Here is an 18,615-nt window from a genome sequence, read left to right as displayed (position 1 = left end):
CAGCCTGGAGAGTTCCGCTTCCGATTCTGGGATCCTGTTTGTTGTCTGAAAGCTTTGTGGTTTCGGTGAGCTCTCAGACCGCGGATTTCTAGCTTTCGTGCGGGGGACAGGTGCCCCGAGGTCCGCTGCTGCAGACATGGCGGCCTCCACCGCGGCCGGGAAACAGCGGATTCCCAAAGTGGCCAAGGTAGGCGATCGCGAGGGGCCTTGTGGGAGGTGGCCCAGGAGAGGGGCATCCCTCAGTCCTGGGGGTGCCCCGGGCGGGAGACAGTGTTCCCGCCGGGGAGAGGGCCCACCCTGAGAGATGGAGAGGAAGGGTCAGCTGGTGGTGGGGCGCGGGCTCTTGTCATCGCGAAGCACGATGGGGTGGTTTTGCTGGGAGGAGGAGTGGAGTGGTTCAGTGAAGATTTACTGACCCAGGCACTGCACTGGGCGCTGGGAAGCTACGCTGGGACGCTGGCCAGAAGCAGTACTCAAAACACGAGTGTGTGTATGAGGACGATCTTGCCAGATGTTACTGAGAGGCAAAGTAGAATATGTCATGGGCGTGAATAAGGGGGTCGTATGAAGGGTTCCTGAGAGTAAATTTTGCTGAGGAAATGACCTTTAAGCTGAGACTTGAAGACTGAATAGGAGTTAGCCCAGCTGACAGCGGAGGGTGAGAATAGACGGCAGTAGTAGTATAGTATCATAAGTTAATTAAACAGTAGATTTACTATCTGGTATTTCCCTCGATAGCTGATACTTACGAAGTGCTTAATATGTGTCAGAATTTGTCTGAAGCCTTTACAGATATCCTCCCTCCAGTCTTTCTTGAGCCCAGATGACTCTCTTGAACTGGACTTTACATAACTATTTGTCTGACTCGCAAAAGTAATGCATGTAGAGCAAGTAACAGTGTGTCTGGCACTTAGTGTTTATTAAATATGAGCTATCACCATTATCATTACTCCACACGTGGCATTAAATAACAATTTTTATAATTCAGCTACGTACACTTTTATTGGGCATTGGAAATACAGTGCACGGCACATGAAATTTTAAATTTTCTCCTATCTACATTAAAAAGTAAAAGCAAAGCAAAAAAAGTGACATGAATTTTGATAATATATATTTTATTTGAACTAATGTATCCAAAATATTATAATTTCAACATGTAATCGGTATAAAAACTGTGAGATAGTTTGTTCTTTTTTTCATACTTCATCTTCAAAACCAGTGTGTATTTTACATTTACAGTCCACCTCAATTTGTGCTCACCACATGTGACTCATAGCTACTGTGTTGGACAGCACAGCTCTAAGCTACGTTAGACTGTAAACTTCTAAGACCTCAAGAAACTTACAGTCTAATGATGGGAACTTATTGAATAGTGCCTTTGACTTGAGGTTCCGTGAAAAACCATACCCACTTTTCCACCAGGGGCATTAAATAAGTTGAAGAATTCTGCTAATGCAGGTGGTAATGCTATTAATAAGATGTGCTACACATCTTGATAAACCCTCTGGTCAGAATTTTACCTACACGGCCTCAAAGTTTATTATTATACTCATCTAAAAGGGAAAACTTGGTATTATTTTTGCCACCGTTTTCTCTTGCGACTTTTACCTGTGGCTTTATAGTAGATACCATGAATAAGAGAGAAAACATAGTATTTTTTTTTTCTTTTTAGTCTCATGGAGGATGGGAACATGTCATACAAAGAGAGCATCTTGTGATAATACTAATGAAGTTCATATCCTAAAAAAATGTATGTTTGTTTCTTAAACCTTGTGTGAAGAGCATCTACTAAAAATAGAAATGTCTTGTTCTTAAAAGGTGAAAAACAAAGCCCCGGCTGAGGTACAGATAACTGCTGAACAACTCTTAAGAGAGGCTAAAGAAAGAGAACTTGAGCTTCTTCCACCTCCACCTCAACAGAAGATCACAGATGAAGAAGAATTAAATGATTATAAACTAAGGAAAAGGAAGGTCAGTCAGTGTGGTATCTTTCAGTCCACTAATTGTTAAGAGTGTATCAGTCAGAGTTTGAAAAGCTGGTTGGATTCTGTAGGGCAAGATGAGGTTAGTGTTCCTAGACACATGAATAATGCCTTCTGGTTACCAGATAACAGCATTTTTCTGAACTATATAAAATATGCCTTGAGTTGTCTGGTTAAAGTATAAAACAATTGAATCTGCATGATTTTTGGTACCGAATCAAAAATGGGTGGATGTTTAGCAGGTGAAACAACGGACAACTGGAAGGGGGTATGCTTAGTAAGGCTGGACTGTGTACTTCTGTCTATACCACCTTCTGTGTTAAGAAATGAGATCTGGCCGGGCACTGTGGCTCATGCCTGTAATCCCAGCACTTTGGGAGGCCAAGGTGGGCTGATCACCTGAGGTCAGGAGTTTGAGACCAGCCTGACCAAAATGGTGAAACCTCATCTTTACTAAAAATACAAAAATTAGCCGGGCGTGGTGGCAAGTGCCTGTAATCCTAGCTATTCAGGAGGCTGACATGAGAATCGTAGGAACTCAGGACGCAGAGTCTGCAGTGAGCCGAGATCATGCCACTGCACTCCGACCTGGGCGGCAGAGCGAGACTTTGTCTCAAAGAAAAAAGAGAAGAAAGGAAAAGGAATTGAGATCTGCAAAAGGACTATGAGAAGACTTTGGGATCTGATTTGACCTCTTCACTCTAGAATGTGGGACTGTTTTAAAGCATGAATTCTGTTATATATGAAATTCTGAACATTACCAGAGGACTTACGGGTAATAGTCAAAATATTTTTTATTAGGGACAAGCATAGACTATTTTAAAGTATCAGTTAGTTGATTGTAACCTTCTGTAGTGGATTTCTTATTCCTCAAGGATTCCAGGATGTAATTTCTCTTAAATATGAACAAAATGAATAACCAGTTTAGTACAAGACTTAAAATAGACCAAGGGTGCTGTCATTTTTAGTCATTTGCCCTTTGACTTGACCCTTTTTGCCTTCTTCCAGACTTTTGAAGATAACATAAGAAAAAACAGGACTGTAATTAGTAACTGGATAAAATACGCACAATGGGAAGAAAGCCTAAAGGAGATTCAGAGGTAAAATTGCTGAAAGTGTAGTTTTGTGTATAATGATTCATAGGTTAACAGATACCAAAAAGAAAAGAAGAAAAAGTTAAAGCACAGATAAAAGATTGTGCCTCGGGTAGAAATTGTCAACTATGGTTCCATGAAACCCTAGGGTTCCCTTGAGGGCCTCAGGAGCACTGGGGTAGAATAGTCCCGGAGGGAGGGGCGGGAGAGACTTTACAGATTGATCTTGTCAGCTGTAGCTAAAGTAGCACAATTTCATCTGCTTTCTATATATTGAGATTTTTTTTTTTTAATGTTTAGCTGAAAACCAATGGCCAAAAAAATAAAAATTGCAATCTGGCCCTTCTGTTGTCTCGCTTTCTGCATTCTCCCCTCATACCTCCTTCCCCCGCTGCGCCTGTGTACGTGCCACTCCCTGAATATATCATGTCTCCTTATTGTGAGGCTTGGCTGTTCTCCTCGCCTGGAATGAGCACCCCCTCCACACCAACCTTAGTTTCCTGGTAAATTGGAACTTGCCTCAAGTTCTTGTTTCTAGAGTTACCTACTACTTAGCCTTTTCCACCAGACATTTTCATTTCTTCCTCTCTGCTTCCTGTGCAGATCTTGACTATAACATAAATCACATTGCATTATAATTGCATGCATGTCTTTCTATAAGACTTTGTAAGGTACTTGAGAGCATTATATCTTTTCATCATCTTATGCCCAGAACCTGGCTCGTGGTAGACACCTAATAAAACATCAGGGCATTCCAGATAGTGTGAAATAACCGCTGCATGTGTTGTGTGCACTACTTTTGATGCCCTGCAAATCTTGCTTCTTAAGGGCTCGATCCATATACGAGCGTGCTTTAGATGTAGACTATCGAAATATTACACTCTGGCTGAAATATGCAGAAATGGAGATGAAGAATCGCCAAGTCAACCATGCTCGAAATATCTGGGACCGGGCCATAACAACGCTGCCTCGAGTCAATCAGTTCTGGTAAGTTTCTGATAAAACAGCCTTTTGTAGCCTAGAAAAGTTCCACATTTTCTGTATTTATTTTATTTACATGATGATAGTTTAATTTTACATCCTACTTTTTCTTTAAACATAAATGCTTTTTAATGTCCCATAGTCTGTTAAGTCATAATTGTGATGTTCTACAGCTATGTAATCAAAACTAAAATTTTGGTTGCAATCTTTTGTTCATAAGCTTCTTGTTGAACTAGGCAACTTTTAATAAAAAATCTTTTTTTCCAATGGTTCACCCTTTTTCAGATTTATATTTCAATAACAAAACATGTTCGATTTAACCTTTAAGAAAGATAAAATCTTAAATCTTCCTCTCATTCAACAATGGGAGAGCTAAACCACAGCAGATATTTTCGGGTGATTTTGTTAAAGGTACAAGTACACATACATGGAGGAAATGTTGGGAAACATTGCCGGTGCCCGGCAGGTGTTTGAGCGCTGGATGGAGTGGCAGCCTGAGGAGCAAGCCTGGCACTCCTACATCAACTTTGAACTGAGATACAAAGAGGTGGATCGGGCCCGCACCATTTATGAGCGATATATCCTTTGGACGAGAACTGAGTGGTGCCATGATTGTCCTGGGTGCTGCTGCTCCTGTAGAGGTGTCTCATGGTCAGGACACACAGTCATTGACATCAGACTAGAAGTCAAGAATGCCAGTTTATCAGCTTCCCTATGTTTTGTAGGGAAAGAGATTGGTCAGAATGAAAATTTGTGATCTGGGTAATTAGTCTTTTCTAGTGAGAGTTTGGGTTTATTTTATTGTAGTGCTGAAAACTAATGTTTCCTCGTGGAAAATGATATTCCTGGGGGATTGTTTCCAGGACATCAAGGAGATGCCAAAATCGGTGATGCTTAAGTCCCTGATATAAAATGATGTAGTATTTGCATGTAACGTATGCATAGCCCCCCATATAATTGAAATAATCTCTAGATTACTTATACCTAATGTAATGTGAATGTTATGTAAATAATTGTTATTCTGTGTATTTTAAGGTATAATAACCAAAAAAACTACATGTTCAGTATAGAAGCACTTTTTTCTCATGAATACTTTATCTCGGGTTGGTTGAATCTACAGATATGGAACCCATGGCTGGAGGACTAACTGTACTAAGGTTCTGGCTGCCCTTGCCAGTCCTGTTTTTCTAAGGTTTGTGTTGGTCATTACTACCGTTACTGGAGTTCATCAAAGGTTTACTGTTTATTGGCTGTGTGGCTCCAGTGAGTCATTTAACTCCTTTGAGTCTTCGTGTCCTCTTCTTAAAAACAAGAATAAAAACACCTTTGTTGGGCTGTTGTGAAGATTAAATGATACACATGAAAGCACTTTTGAAACTGAAGTACAGTCATTCCTCATTATTCACAGATTCCATATTTGCAAAATCACATATTTGCTAAAATTTATTTGTGACCCCAAAAATCAGTAATTGTGGCACTTTCACAGTCATTTGTGGACATGCACACAGCATGAAGTCCAGCAAGGCGAGGCTCTGCCTTCTGGTCTTAACCTCGTATAACCATGCCCAGAGCTTGGAGACAGGAAGGGCCAGTGCCATGTAGTGCAAGGAGCTCCGGCCCTGGGGCCAGTTGGGGAGTTTGAATCTGTCAGTGGGGCAGCCTCAGTCCAATCGCTTAACATTTCTGAATCACTTTTCTTACAAAATAATGAAGATAGAATCTGCTAGGATGAGTTCTTTTTAGGATTTAAGATGATCATGAATGTGAGATTGTATATATACATGTTTCCCCTAGGCACAGTGGTTCAATACTCAATAATTAAGTGTTTGCAGTGACTACATAGAACATAACTACCACAAATAATGAGAATCAACTTTACAATGCAGTATTGAGATCTTTTTATTTTTTTACTCTTCTCTCTTTAGGTGACAGTGTTAAGATCTTAATTATGTCTAGTAATTTTAATATTATTAGTTTGACAAAAGCTTTTATAGTACTTGCTATGTGCCAGGCATTATTCTAAGTACTTTACAAATATTGTGGTTTAATCCTCATAACAACCTTGCAGTGTAGGAACTTCTCCATCCTACAGATGAGGGAGCTGAGGCATGAGAAATTAAGTAGCTTGACTAGGTTCTCACAGGTGCTGATGGGAGTAGAATGTGAACCTAGTAGAGCAGCTTCAGAACTGATGCTCTTAACTTCTTTGCCATATTTGAATGTATTATTACTTTGGAAATTAATGATTTATTCAAGGAAGATAGATTGAAATGGCAATTCAAAACTTTCTGCTTTGACTCTAGTTAACAGTTTGCTTTTTATAACATTTTTTTCTTAATTATTAGTTCAAGTATTAATATTTTAATATAATCGGTGCCATTTATTGAACAGACCATTATTGACTACTTACAGTGCTATGTTCTTTTGGCCAGAAACAGTGCTAAGGGCTTTACATACATTTTCTCATTTAAAGCTGGCAGTAATCCAGTGAGGCTGGCATTATATTTCCCTGTTTACAAATGAAATAGCTGAGACTTTGACAAGTTTGGTGACTTATCCGAGATCACATGGTTGGTAACCCGGGTTGAGATTTTTCTTTGCTTCCAAACTCAAGTTTGTACCCACCACTAAAATCTTAACTAAGCACTGGAGGAAAATAGAGATGAATAAGCGTGGCCCTGCTCTCATGGAAGCCACTGTTTAGTTCTACGCTTTTGTGTGTTTTATTCCCCTAAAATTGTAGTTTGAATTGTTGGGGTTTCAGGCTTTGGTATGGTTTTGGTGTTTACTTACCATTTTTTTAAGCCATGCTGTTTTGCCTGGTATTTCCTTAATCCCCTTGCACTTGTCCTCGTGCACCCTGATGTTAAGAACTGGATCAAGTATGCCCGCTTTGAAGAAAAACATGCTTATTTTGCCCACGCACGGAAGGTATATGAGAGAGCTGTGGAATTCTTTGGAGATGAACATATGGATGAGCACCTGTATGTCGCCTTTGCCAAGTTTGAAGAAAATCAGAAAGAGGTAAGTATACTTAACTTCATTGTACTGTGAAACAACTTAGCAAAGATTACATTTTGTGCATGGTGAGTTCATTTCCATTTTTTCTTACTGACATATCCCTGGAGATGTTTTCAAAATGCAAAAAACACAACTTCTCACAGAGAACAGCGTATATATGTGACTAAGCTACAGATGGGAGCTGATTATAGATTGTATTATACCTGCCTTAATTTTATTGTGCTTTGTTTGAAAATTAAGTCTTTTAGTCTGAATGCCCGTAAACTGAGAGCTAGTCTTTTAGCATCCTAAGTAAAGGACTTAACAGATAATAAATGTGGGAAACAAAAAGCATAAAGCCCCAGAACAGAAAACAAAATTTAGAATGGAAATAGACATTGCCCTACAAATAAGATATTTCTTTTTTTCCCTTGTTCCTATGAAAATAGCTCAAATATTGAGAGGCTGAGGCAGGAGGATCGCTGGAGGCCAGGATTTTGAGACCAGCCTGGGCAACATAGTGAGACCCTGTCTCAAAAAAAAAAAAAATTGAGTGGGCATAGTGGCGCATGCCTACAGTCCCAGCTACTTGGGAAACTGAGGCAGGAGTGTCACCTGAGCCTAGGGGTTTGAGACTACAGTGAGCTATGGTCGTGCCATTGCACTCTAGCCTGGGTGACAGAGCAAGACCCCATTTCTTTAAAAAAAAAAAAAAAAAAAAAAAAGGCAGTTCAAATAATACAGAATTGAGATTCATCCAAATACAGGTTTGAGCATTCCCAGTCTGAAAATCTGAAACTCAAAATGTGAAACTTGTTGAGTGCTGACATGACACTCAAAGGAAATGTTCATTGGAACGTTTCAGACTTTGGGTTTTTGGATTAGGGATGCTGAACCAGTAAGTATAATGCAAATATTCCAAAACTGGGAAAACATCCCAAATCCAAAACATGTCCAGTACCAAATATTTCAGACAAGAGATACTCAGCCTATACAAGGTCTTGCACAGACCATGCTAGGGAGTTCAGATTCTGTTCGGGCCAGCAGGAAGCATTAAAAGGTTTTAAGCGGACAGTGATTGGATATGATTTATATTTTAAAGGGAGCCTCTGGCTAATTCATGGAGAATATATGGGGGTGGATGGCAAAAGTGGAACCAGGGGAGACTAGTGAGGAGACTTTTGAAGTGGTCCAGGTAAACAGTGGAGCTTGATGGCTGGGGGCTGGGGACGAGCGAAGGGCTGTGTGGAAGAGATTGAAATGGCAGGGCATGTTGCAAGAGTGAATATGGAGAATGAGGGAAAAAGAGGAATTGAGGATCACCTGAAGGCTTTGGCGTGAGCAAGTATGTGACTGTAGGTTAGGCCTTGCCTACTAAGATTGGGAAGATGGGGAGAGCCCCAGGTTGAGTGGGGAAGAAACAAGCTCAGTTTTGGACCTGTTTGAGATGTGCAGTAGACATCCAATTGGCAGTGTTAGTTAGGTAGACAGTATTAAATGTGGAGCTCAAAGCAGGGTACTGGTCCATCCTGACAGAGATACCTTCAGCAAAATGGAGAAAAGCATCTTACTCAGGACATTATGAGGCCTCAAATTCTAACTTATAAGTAATATTTTGGTACATTTACTCTCCTACTTGTGACTGTCATGAGAATATTGTGTTATAGAAGGTAATCATCCTGTCTGCATTTAGTTTGAAAGGGTACGAGTGATTTACAAGTATGCCCTGGACAGAATTTCAAAACAAGATGCCCAAGAACTCTTTAAAAATTATACCATCTTTGAGAAGAAGTTTGGTGATAGGCGGGGTATTGAAGATATCATCGTGAGCAAACGGAGATTCCAGTACGAAGAAGAAGTAAAGGTGAGCGCTGGTGTGGATGGTCAACTCTGCAGATAACCCAAGATGTGCTCATCAATACTAGCAACACTAAGATGAATCATAGCAAGTTAGCACTACCAGTGATTAATCTCTTGATGATGTGCCTGTGATCAACTGGCAGCTATTTCAGACAAGTAGGAATAAACAAGGCTGATAGAAAAGGCAAGCAAACAACACTTGGATTTGGTCTGCCACTTACATGTTGTAAGTTATTTTGTTGATTGCTGACTGTGTGTAGAACTGGAGCAAAAGAAATGTGGACTCCATTCGAGCTCATTGTTGGAAGAAGGTGGAAGAGTCAGAGATTGGTCCAAAAACCTGTTTTGCACATCACCTTTGAGCTTAACTGCCTGAACAAAAGATGTATGCTAGACAGGGTTCCACTGGCATCTCTTTTTCTGTAATGTACTATTTTGATTTCAATTCAAAGAGAATAGCATTTTCCTTCAGTATTCTGCTATGTATTTAAAAATACTCTTGCTTAAAAATTAGCCGGGCGTGGTGGTGGGTGCCTGTAGTCCCAGCTACATGGGCGGCTGAGGCAGGAGAACGGCATGAACCCGGGAGGCGGAGCTTGCAGTGAGCCAAGATTGCGCCACTGCATTCCAGCCTGGGCGACAGAGCCAGACTCCATCTCAAAAATAAAAACAAAAATAAATAAAAAATACTCTTACTTAGTCAAGTTAATTAAGATACCTCCAAGCAAAGGACTAAATCTGTTATTAAATGTGGTGGTAGGTTAGCAAGATATGTGAAAGATGAATTACTCTTAATTGGAAAGGCAAGTTTAACAGTTGTGAGCATGATATAATTCTATTGTTGTTACAGACATAATGATACATAGTCACATATTTAAGCAAATGCATTGGTAAGAATAGGCATCTAATTATTGACTATCATGAGAGTGATGACTATAGATGAAGGGGTGCTTGCTGTGGGACACCTGGCCAGTAATCTAACCTCTGTTTTCCTGTGTCTTTTCTATTTATGCAGTCTCAGGGATGGTGTTTTTAAAATGAGAGAACATGTAAAATTTAGAAGAAAAGGTGCTAAAATATAGAAAGTCGGCCTGATGCCTTTTTTCAGCTTGCTTAACCTGGCAAGTGCAGCTCTTGGTTTTGTTTTTTATTTATTAAACTGGTTGTCTTTCTAGGCGAATCCACACAATTACGATGCATGGTTTGATTACTTGCGCTTGGTAGAAAGTGATGCAGAAGCTGAAGCCGTGAGAGAAGTCTATGAAAGGGCCATTGCCAATGTCCCACCCATTCAGGAGAAGAGGCACTGGAAGCGCTACATTTATCTTTGGATCAACTATGCACTCTATGAAGAATTGGAGGCAAAGGTGAAAAAACAGAATTATGTGTCAGCTGTTAATGGTTTCCTCTCCTCTGTATTCACAGCTCACCTATTGTGGATATTTATAATTCTTGAAACAAGGAAATTTAGTTTTAAATTTTTATAGGCTTCCATTCAAGCCATACAGTTACATGTTCACTCTGCAACATTTTAAACTCTCTGTGCTTGTTATGGCCACACGTGAGGGGCTTTTCTTATTTTGGTTTGATTTTTACTTGAGGCACAACAAGATATCACTTGGAACTTGAAAGAGAACGGTGAACCAGCCCTTAGTTTAATTAAATATAGTTTCCTGGATTTGCTCATTAATAGGGGTAATTATGGCTAGATTATGCATTTTTGCTTTTAGGAAAAATCAAGTGGCATTTTCAGAAATCATTTGTATTAACCTTCTGGGTTTGATCTGAGACTACGAAATGTCTTTGTTTCTTTCCGCCATCAGGCAAAAAGGCTTTCTACAAAGAAGGGCTTAGAGTTTGGTGTCTTGTTGGTGATTCTTAAACTGAAGTTTCATGGCCGTTCATACTTTAGATCATAAATCAGGGTTGGCAAGTAACAACTTGTGAAACATACTCAGTTTTGGGGATGTACCTTTTTACTAGTATCAGTAAAATTAGTAACTAGTAAAATGAGTGTTAGCAGCAGACTTCAGTATTTTGTGAAAATTTCTTATCCTAATACAGGATCCTGAGAGGACAAGACAGGTGTATCAAGCCTCTTTGGAACTAATTCCTCACAAAAAGGTATGTTTGCTCTAAAGTGTTCCATTTCAAACAGGTCAGAATCCTCTTCTGTTACTTGTGAAGTAATTCAGTGAAATAATATTGATTGATAAAATATTTCCCTGACCCACCATGGACAACATAAGTAAAACTGAGATATGCACCTTGCCTCTGAACACAGCTCACAGTCTAGGTCGGAGGACTGCCTGCATTGACAAACAAAGGAAATTCAGAGAAGGCTAGGTAATTTGAATAGTCTGAGTGGAGGGAGAAAGATTTCCATGCAGAGAGCACACAACATGTGTCGGGGACACAGAGGCAGATTTGTTGGTAACAGTGAGTGTGTCCATGCCCAGATCAATGTGCCCCTTGTGTAGATGGTTGAGATGTTACCTCTGCCTTGTTTCCCAGCACGAGAAACAAAACGTGTTTCCTTCTGTAGAAGTGTTGACAGAGTTACTTTTCAGAATAGAGGTAGGACATTCTGCCCACATACAAGCATGCCTACAAAACAAAGTCTGTTCTGAGTAGAGGCTATCGTGCCATGCAGTACAGTACAGTATTTGGATCATGATTCTGAGGAGAGGCTACCATGCCAGGCAGTACAGTGCAGTATCTGGATCATGGGATGTGGGTTTCTAGCTTTTGTGAAATGAATGTGGTCTTTTTTGCTTGTAAATAAGCAGAGTACATTCCTCTTACTCTGAAGTTTTAGAGAAATAGAATTACCAATGGCCTTGGTTAATTTAAATTTACTTTAATTCAATTTAATTTGGATGAGGCTTTTAAGCTAGATATTTTTGTGCTTTTGTTTTCTAGTTCACATTTGCCAAAATGTGGATACTGTATGCACAGTTTGAAATACGACAGAAGAATCTGTCATTAGCCAGAAGAGCATTGGTAAGTAAAGAAAGGATCAAGATGTCTGATTAAGTTCTATGAGAAAGAAATTAAAGTCTTGGTGCTTGGAAGTTATACAATTCCTACTTTAGAAAGTGACAGAAGTATTATAGCTTTATAGCCTGGGACATGTTAGAAAATATGCATCCTCTGTAAAAACACTGACTAATAATGCGTAAATTATTCTTATTACCTGGGGTAAATTACATTTTGTTTCAATATTGGAAACTTCTCTAGCTACCGGTTACTAGATCTTTCCACAGACTAGAATTGGTAATCTGATCCTGTGCAAGCTTTTTGGTGTATTAAACGCACTTTTAATTGTTCTACTTTTTTTTTTTCCTTTTTTTTTTCTTTTCCTGTTTATTGGTTTTTTTTTTTGGTTTTTTTTTTTTGTTTTTTTGTTGTTTTTTTTTTTGAGACAGGGTCTCGCTCTGTTCCGCAAGCTGGAATGCAGTGGCACAATCTTGGAATCTTGGCTCACTGCAAACTCTGCCTCCTGGGCTGAAATAATCCTCCCACGTTGGCCTCTCAGAATACTGGGATTACAGGCATGAGCCACCATGCCTTGTCCTTTTTATTTATAGGAGGTGTTATGCATCTGACATCCATATTCCCTAGGAGATCCTGAGAAACTTTCAAATCTTATTTTATTTAGTTGCCCAAACAATTCTGGAACACTGCCTCTTGCTGAATGAATTAGAGGAGTTTCCTTCAGCCTTTTGTCAAGAATCAGTAAACATTGTGATACCACAGAGGGAAAGAACGGTAGGCCACGTTGACTTTGCAAGATTCTTCCTCAGCAGAGGACAGCCTCTAGGGCAGTGCAATAACTGCACAAATTGAATCCACTACAGTATCATAGTGGTCTGGTTATTTTATTTTCCAGGGAACTTCCATAGGCAAATGTCCAAAAAACAAATTATTTAAAGTTTACATAGAGTTGGAGCTACAGCTTCGAGAATTTGACAGATGCCGGAAGCTTTATGAAAAGTTCCTGGAATTCGGACCTGAAAATTGTACCTCGTGGATTAAATTTGCTGAATTAGAGACAATCCTTGGTGATATTGACAGAGCACGGGCAATCTATGAATTAGCCATCAGTCAGCCACGTTTAGACATGCCAGAGGTGAGCATCTCAAGTCAAATACCATTTTAAGATACTTGTTTAGTCTTACTTTAGATGACCATCTAAATGTGGGTGTATTTTAGAGTATAAAGATGATCTAATCTAGCTAACTTAGTCTCTTCTGCTCAGATTAGGCTTGTATGTGGAAAGGTGACTGTCGGGGACAGGGGAAGTACCCCTCCTGTTAGATACCAGAACACAGTAGACATCCAGGATGATGCCCAGGATGAATTGGGATATCGTGGGGGTGGGTGATGCCCCTCTCCAACAGGGAAGCCTAAAGGGGCTGGGGAAGATGCCAGGCAAAGCAGCAGCCAGCAGGCTGGCCCACCTGGAGAACAAGGGGGATGGAGGTGGGAACACATATCCCTGTATTCTCTAAACCAGGATGTCCTTGCCACTACTGTTGTCACTGTCCTGAAAGTCGTCGCCTGCCTTCAGTAGTTAAGCTTGACCCACAAGGTAGCACCAAACCACAGCTAGGACCGATTTGAATCTCACAGGAGCCGTAGAACTCACCCAGTTGTTTTGTTAATCTCATGCACTGACATGACCCCGCATTTAATGGTTTGGCCCCCTGACTGCGTTAAGGCAGAGCTTTGGGTATCACTGAGTTTGTCAGTTGTCCTCAGCTCCTCCACCAGACTGCCAGGTCTCAGGTGTCCAGGCCACGGTTTATTCATCCTTATGCCCTGCCAGGCTGCACCGAGCCAGTGCTCACCTGTTCAGTGAATGCTTGTTGCATTGAACTCTCATAATAACAAGGAGTGTACAGTAGAGGTAAGAACATACATACTGGCTAACCTGGGCCTATTTTCTCTCTGGAAGCTCAACTGCATGTAGCTGGAATATGAAAGAGTACCTGGGAGATGCTTGGCAAGTCTCTCAGCTCTTGATAAGTCAACCATTTGAAAAACTTCCAAAGAGAATCTCTAAGACTGAATCCAAGGCCCTTTTTCTGTAATCTGAAATTCTAGCCAAGTTTTGGCCAGCTTATAGATACCAATGTTATTTGTCTTATCCACATGTGTTCTTTAGTTGTTCTGTAAAACTCTTATGTTCCTAGATGTAGGTTAGAGTGATACTTAAGCTGTGCTTTGGCTGGGGGCATGCTGCTTTGCAAATGTCAAGACTGACCAATTTACTTGTCTTTCTTAGGTGCTTTGGAAATCATATATTGATTTTGAAATTGAGCAGGAAGAAACGGAAAGAACACGAAACCTTTACCGACGGTTGCTTCAAAGGACGCAGCATGTCAAGGTATCCTTTTGCTTTGTAGATGATCTTTCATTTTGCTTGAATCAGCAGTCCTGAAGAAAATACTCTATTTCTGTATTTTAAGTGTGTGGGGTTTTTTTGTTTTTTGTTTTGTTTTGTTTTGTTTTAAATGACTTCCTTGCTTCTTAAGAGAAACATGAGTCTCAGAGGACTTTCGAATGTTAAGTTTATACCAGGTCATTGTTTATGTTGCATGTGAATAGCTTGGGTATCACAAGATTGAAAAAAAGGTAAACTTTTTTTTTTTTTTTTTTTTTTTTTTTTTTTTGAGACAGTCTCACTCTGTCGCTAGGCTGGAAGGCAGTGGCGCAATCTTGGCTTACTGCAACCTCCTCCTCCCGGGTTCAAGCAATTCTCCTGCCTCAGCCTCCTGAGTAGCTGGGAGTAGAGGTGTGCGCCATCACGCCCAAGCTAATTTTTCTATTTTTAGTAGAGATGGGGTCACCTGTTGGCCAGGATGGTCTCAATCTCTTGACCTTGTGATCTGCCCGCCTCAGCCTCCCAAAGTGCTGGAATTACAGGCGTGAGCCACTGCGCCCAGCCAAGTTAAACTCTTTTCAAGAGTTTAAAACTATGTCAGACATTTAACTGTAGAATGTAGAATGACATATTTTCAGTGTTTGTATTGAAGCATATATTCATTGTTTTAATCTGTGAAACACTAGTAATGAACACATCTTTCTGATGTCATTAACTGGGAATTCGCTTTATTATTACTACATTAGTGTCTTCTGAGTGACATGGTTAATTTGGTTCAATAATAACTTTTTTTAAAGGTATGGATCAGCTTTGCTCAGTTTGAGTTGTCTTCAGGAAAAGAAGGAAGTTTGGCTAAATGCAGACAAATTTATGAAGAAGCTAACAAAACCATGCGAAACTGTGAAGAAAAGGAAGAGAGACTTATGCTGCTGGAATCTTGGCGAAGTTTTGAAGAGGAATTTGGAACAGCTTCAGATAAGGAGAGAGTAGACAAACTCATGCCAGAGAAAGTCAAGAAGAGAAGAAAGGTCCAGACGGACGATGGGGTAAGATCTCTGCCCTGGGACTGTTCATCTCACGTCACATGAGTAGAAACACATCTGACTTTGAAATGTAGACTTTTAAGTGGCATATGTACAATCTTAGAATGGAAGCAGACCACCTGGAGTAGGAGATGGTTGCAATCTGGCTGTTATGGAAACACGGGGTAGAGCATATGGTCCAGTCAGAGGTGGAGAATGAGAAGGGGTTGGCAAAGGTGTTTTGATGACGGTTGAGTCTGGGAACTTCATGAAGTGTGATTATTTTTAGAGCATTAAATAGGAAGTCAGCGTGGAGGAAGACTGAAGCGAACTTTCAGATAGCAGCCTATCCAGAGAAGGCTTGTAGGCGATAAGAAGGAGTTTGGTGGGAGTCAGTGAAGGCTGTTTTGCATAAAATGACGTGACCAGATTGCTGGCATCTCATACTGGTAGACTCAAGGGGCTTAGACTGGAGAAAGAAGACCCATCAGGAAGCAGTTTTTATAAGCTGAGCAAGACATGGAAGCTGGAACTAGAACAGGGCCACAGGGCCTGTTAGAACAGTATTTGGAAGGTGAAATCAGTGACTGATAAGAGGTGAGGATGGGAGGGTAGGGAGTTGGAATAATAATGCACAGATGTATGACTTTTGCTACTGGATGAATATTATGTAAAAATCGTTAAACATTTTCTTAAACCTAAGACTGCACAATGTAGTTGGAGACACTGAACATCTTGGTTGGCTGTAGAAGAGCTATGCTTAGATTTTTAGAATTTTTTTCTACCATTTTAGTTCTCACTGAGCTACAGTTGCTGCTTACTCACTCCCAGTCTTTCAGACCCAGCCCTTGTTCTTTCTGTAGTAGACTTTGATGTTGTTTTGTAAAATGGAGGTAATCCTTCGGATTTCCAGTAAAAAACCTTCATTCTGATATGTGAGTGTATCACCCACGTTTGCTTATCTTTTCATTGTTTTATTTCTGTAGTCTGATGCAGGCTGGGAAGAATACTTTGATTACATCTTTCCAGAAGATGCTGCCAACCAGCCTAACCTCAAACTCCTGGCCATGGCCAAACTGTGGAAGAAACAGCAGCAGGAAAAGGAGGATGCTGAGCACCATCCAGATGAGGACGTCGATGAGAGTGAATCCTGATCTTTTTTTCATATTGACAAATGTTTTGTTATTTTTATAAATTAATTGTTTGGAACTCTTGTGACTCCTGGAAGTTCTTACATATTTCACCAGTAAGAAACTGATTGGTATCTTTGATAGCTACTTTTTAAGTTATTTTTTAAATGCTCTTGGGTTAGCTAGGGGTGGGGATTGCAAGTAAAGGACTTTTTTAACTGCTGGATTTCTTTTTCCAACTGAGTCCAAACTTTTCTAGCGTCTGTCCACATCATGCATTAGAAAATGTAATTAAGGTAACATTCTACAGTAACTTTTCATGTCATAACCATAAAGATAGTTTATGCATTCATCTGAAATGTGTAACTTTTTCATGTCTTCAGAGTCACAGACTTGAGTTCATTTCCCAGCTCTGCCACTCGTGATTATATAACTTAATTTTCATTTTGCTCATTCACAAAATGGGCCAATACTTTGACAACTCATTTTGAAGATTACATTATAAAAGGAATATACCTGGTGGGTGCATAGTAAGTGCTCAGTAAAGTGTTTGTTCTAAGCCACTTTTAAAAATAGTTTCATTCCTTGTAGAATTAAATGTGAGTGGATTAATTTACCTTACCTTATTACTAGTGGCCAGTTACATTAAGTGCTTTTTAGAACATTATTTGGAAAAAAATTTGCAGTGATTCTATTTCTGAACAAGGTTCAGAAAACATTGTTTACCAAGAGGAATTTAGTCTAATTTCAGTTAGGCACTCATCAGTTCTCCAGAGTGAGTTTGTAATAGCTTGTTTAAAGAATAATGGCTTGTTTACATGTGTGCTATGAAAAATGATGTCCCATGTTCACACAAATTTGGGAAAATCTGGACTAAGACTTCAGTCTCGCTAATCAAATCTCTTTACAGTTAGGCTTCTGTACATTATGTATCTCCGGTAGCAATGTTGCTATATTATTTCCCAAACTTAGTGGACAATGGAGTAATTTCTACCTAGAGTACCAGTAAACATCTCCCAGTGTGCTATAGTAGAAACTGTCTACTCCTCACTGCTGACATGTTCAACTCACTCTTGGTTTAGAGCACGTGTAGAAACACCTAAGGTAGCTCTATGCTAAACAATGAAGAGTAGCACAAGAATGAATGTATTTGCTGATACGTTGCTCACATTCTCAAGCAAAAATTTGACTACATTAACCGATCTGAGAGTTTTCCTTTAACCTGGACTGTGTTTCTCAAGCATATTTTTTCTTTGTTCACTGCCCAAGGACTAGAACTATATTTTTAAGGTTGTTTTCCCCTAAAAGGACCTTTAGTAAGCAAATTGATGATTAAATGTGCACATGTCTCATTCACCCAAGGAATAAAGCTACTTCGTAATGTTACTAAATTTTATCTTGAAAATAACATACAGTGTTTAAGGATGGAAGAAAATAGGACTGTTGAGATAAAAGGCAAATCTGTTTTCATCCTGACTGCTTTAGTCACTGGACCAGCATCAGCTGCTGCGGTGTCAGATCACATCTCAAGTAGAGGTCTACCTAGTGAGTGAGCAGAACATCATCTTAATGAGGCCTTTGGCTCATCCAGTCAGGGAGTGAGATGAAAACAGGTCAGAATGCAAGTGACTTAATCACAGTCTTCCTAGAATTACCTGTTTATGTTGCATGTATGCATAAGAAAAAAATTGTCATGTTCCCAAGGTAGAATTGTAATAAGCATGTGCCAGTGTGAAAGCTGGAAGGGAAAAAGCTATTCTCTAACAGGAGAACATATTCACTTCTCTCCCACCCTCAACTCCACCAAAATAAATCCTTTCAATAGTAAAAGTTTAATAATTTCTTGTGGGTTTTTCTTAAGTCTTTCACTAACTGGATATTTTCACATATTACAGAGGATGACACTACACATAAAATACATGGTTGGCCTATGCTATAGTTATATGACCTTTCTTTACGAATTATGTTCTTTTTCCTCTCTAAAAAAAAAAAATAACCTCAACAGTTTTTGTTTTTTTGGTGTTTTAGAAAGGCAGCATTTAAGTAAAGCATTGTGAAGAGGAGAAAAGATCTAGGACTAACAGTGTAACAGTATGAACGCAGGTGACTGGGAAGAATTTACTACACGATAAGAAGGGAGCTTCTTAAGTGTGCTGG

At 39.8% G+C, this 18,615-nt stretch overlaps 1 protein-coding gene across 1 annotated transcript; it reads left to right on the top strand.

Annotated features, from left to right (window-relative positions):
* Positions 1-10: 10 nt before the first annotated feature.
* LOC105486803 (crooked neck pre-mRNA splicing factor 1) lies at positions 11-16,684 on the top strand. Its single transcript, XM_011749861.3, has 14 exons — positions 11-187; positions 1,819-1,971; positions 2,991-3,082; positions 3,905-4,063; positions 4,469-4,635; positions 6,903-7,081; positions 8,751-8,921; positions 10,093-10,284; positions 10,982-11,041; positions 11,840-11,920; positions 12,810-13,049; positions 14,208-14,309; positions 15,104-15,352; positions 16,315-16,684. Exons 1-14 carry the CDS (start codon positions 137-139, stop codon positions 16,480-16,482), a joined length of 2,064 nt encoding a protein of 687 aa, XP_011748163.1. The 5' UTR covers positions 11-136; the 3' UTR covers positions 16,483-16,684.
* The last annotated feature ends 1,931 nt before the right edge of the window (positions 16,685-18,615 follow it).

This window comes from Macaca nemestrina, chromosome 15, assembly GCF_043159975.1.
Source record: "Macaca nemestrina isolate mMacNem1 chromosome 15, mMacNem.hap1, whole genome shotgun sequence".
Lineage (NCBI taxonomy): Eukaryota > Metazoa > Chordata > Mammalia > Primates > Cercopithecidae > Macaca > Macaca nemestrina.
The sequence above is the reverse complement of the archived record's forward strand: the minus strand, read 5'-3'. Positions and strand labels throughout refer to the sequence as shown.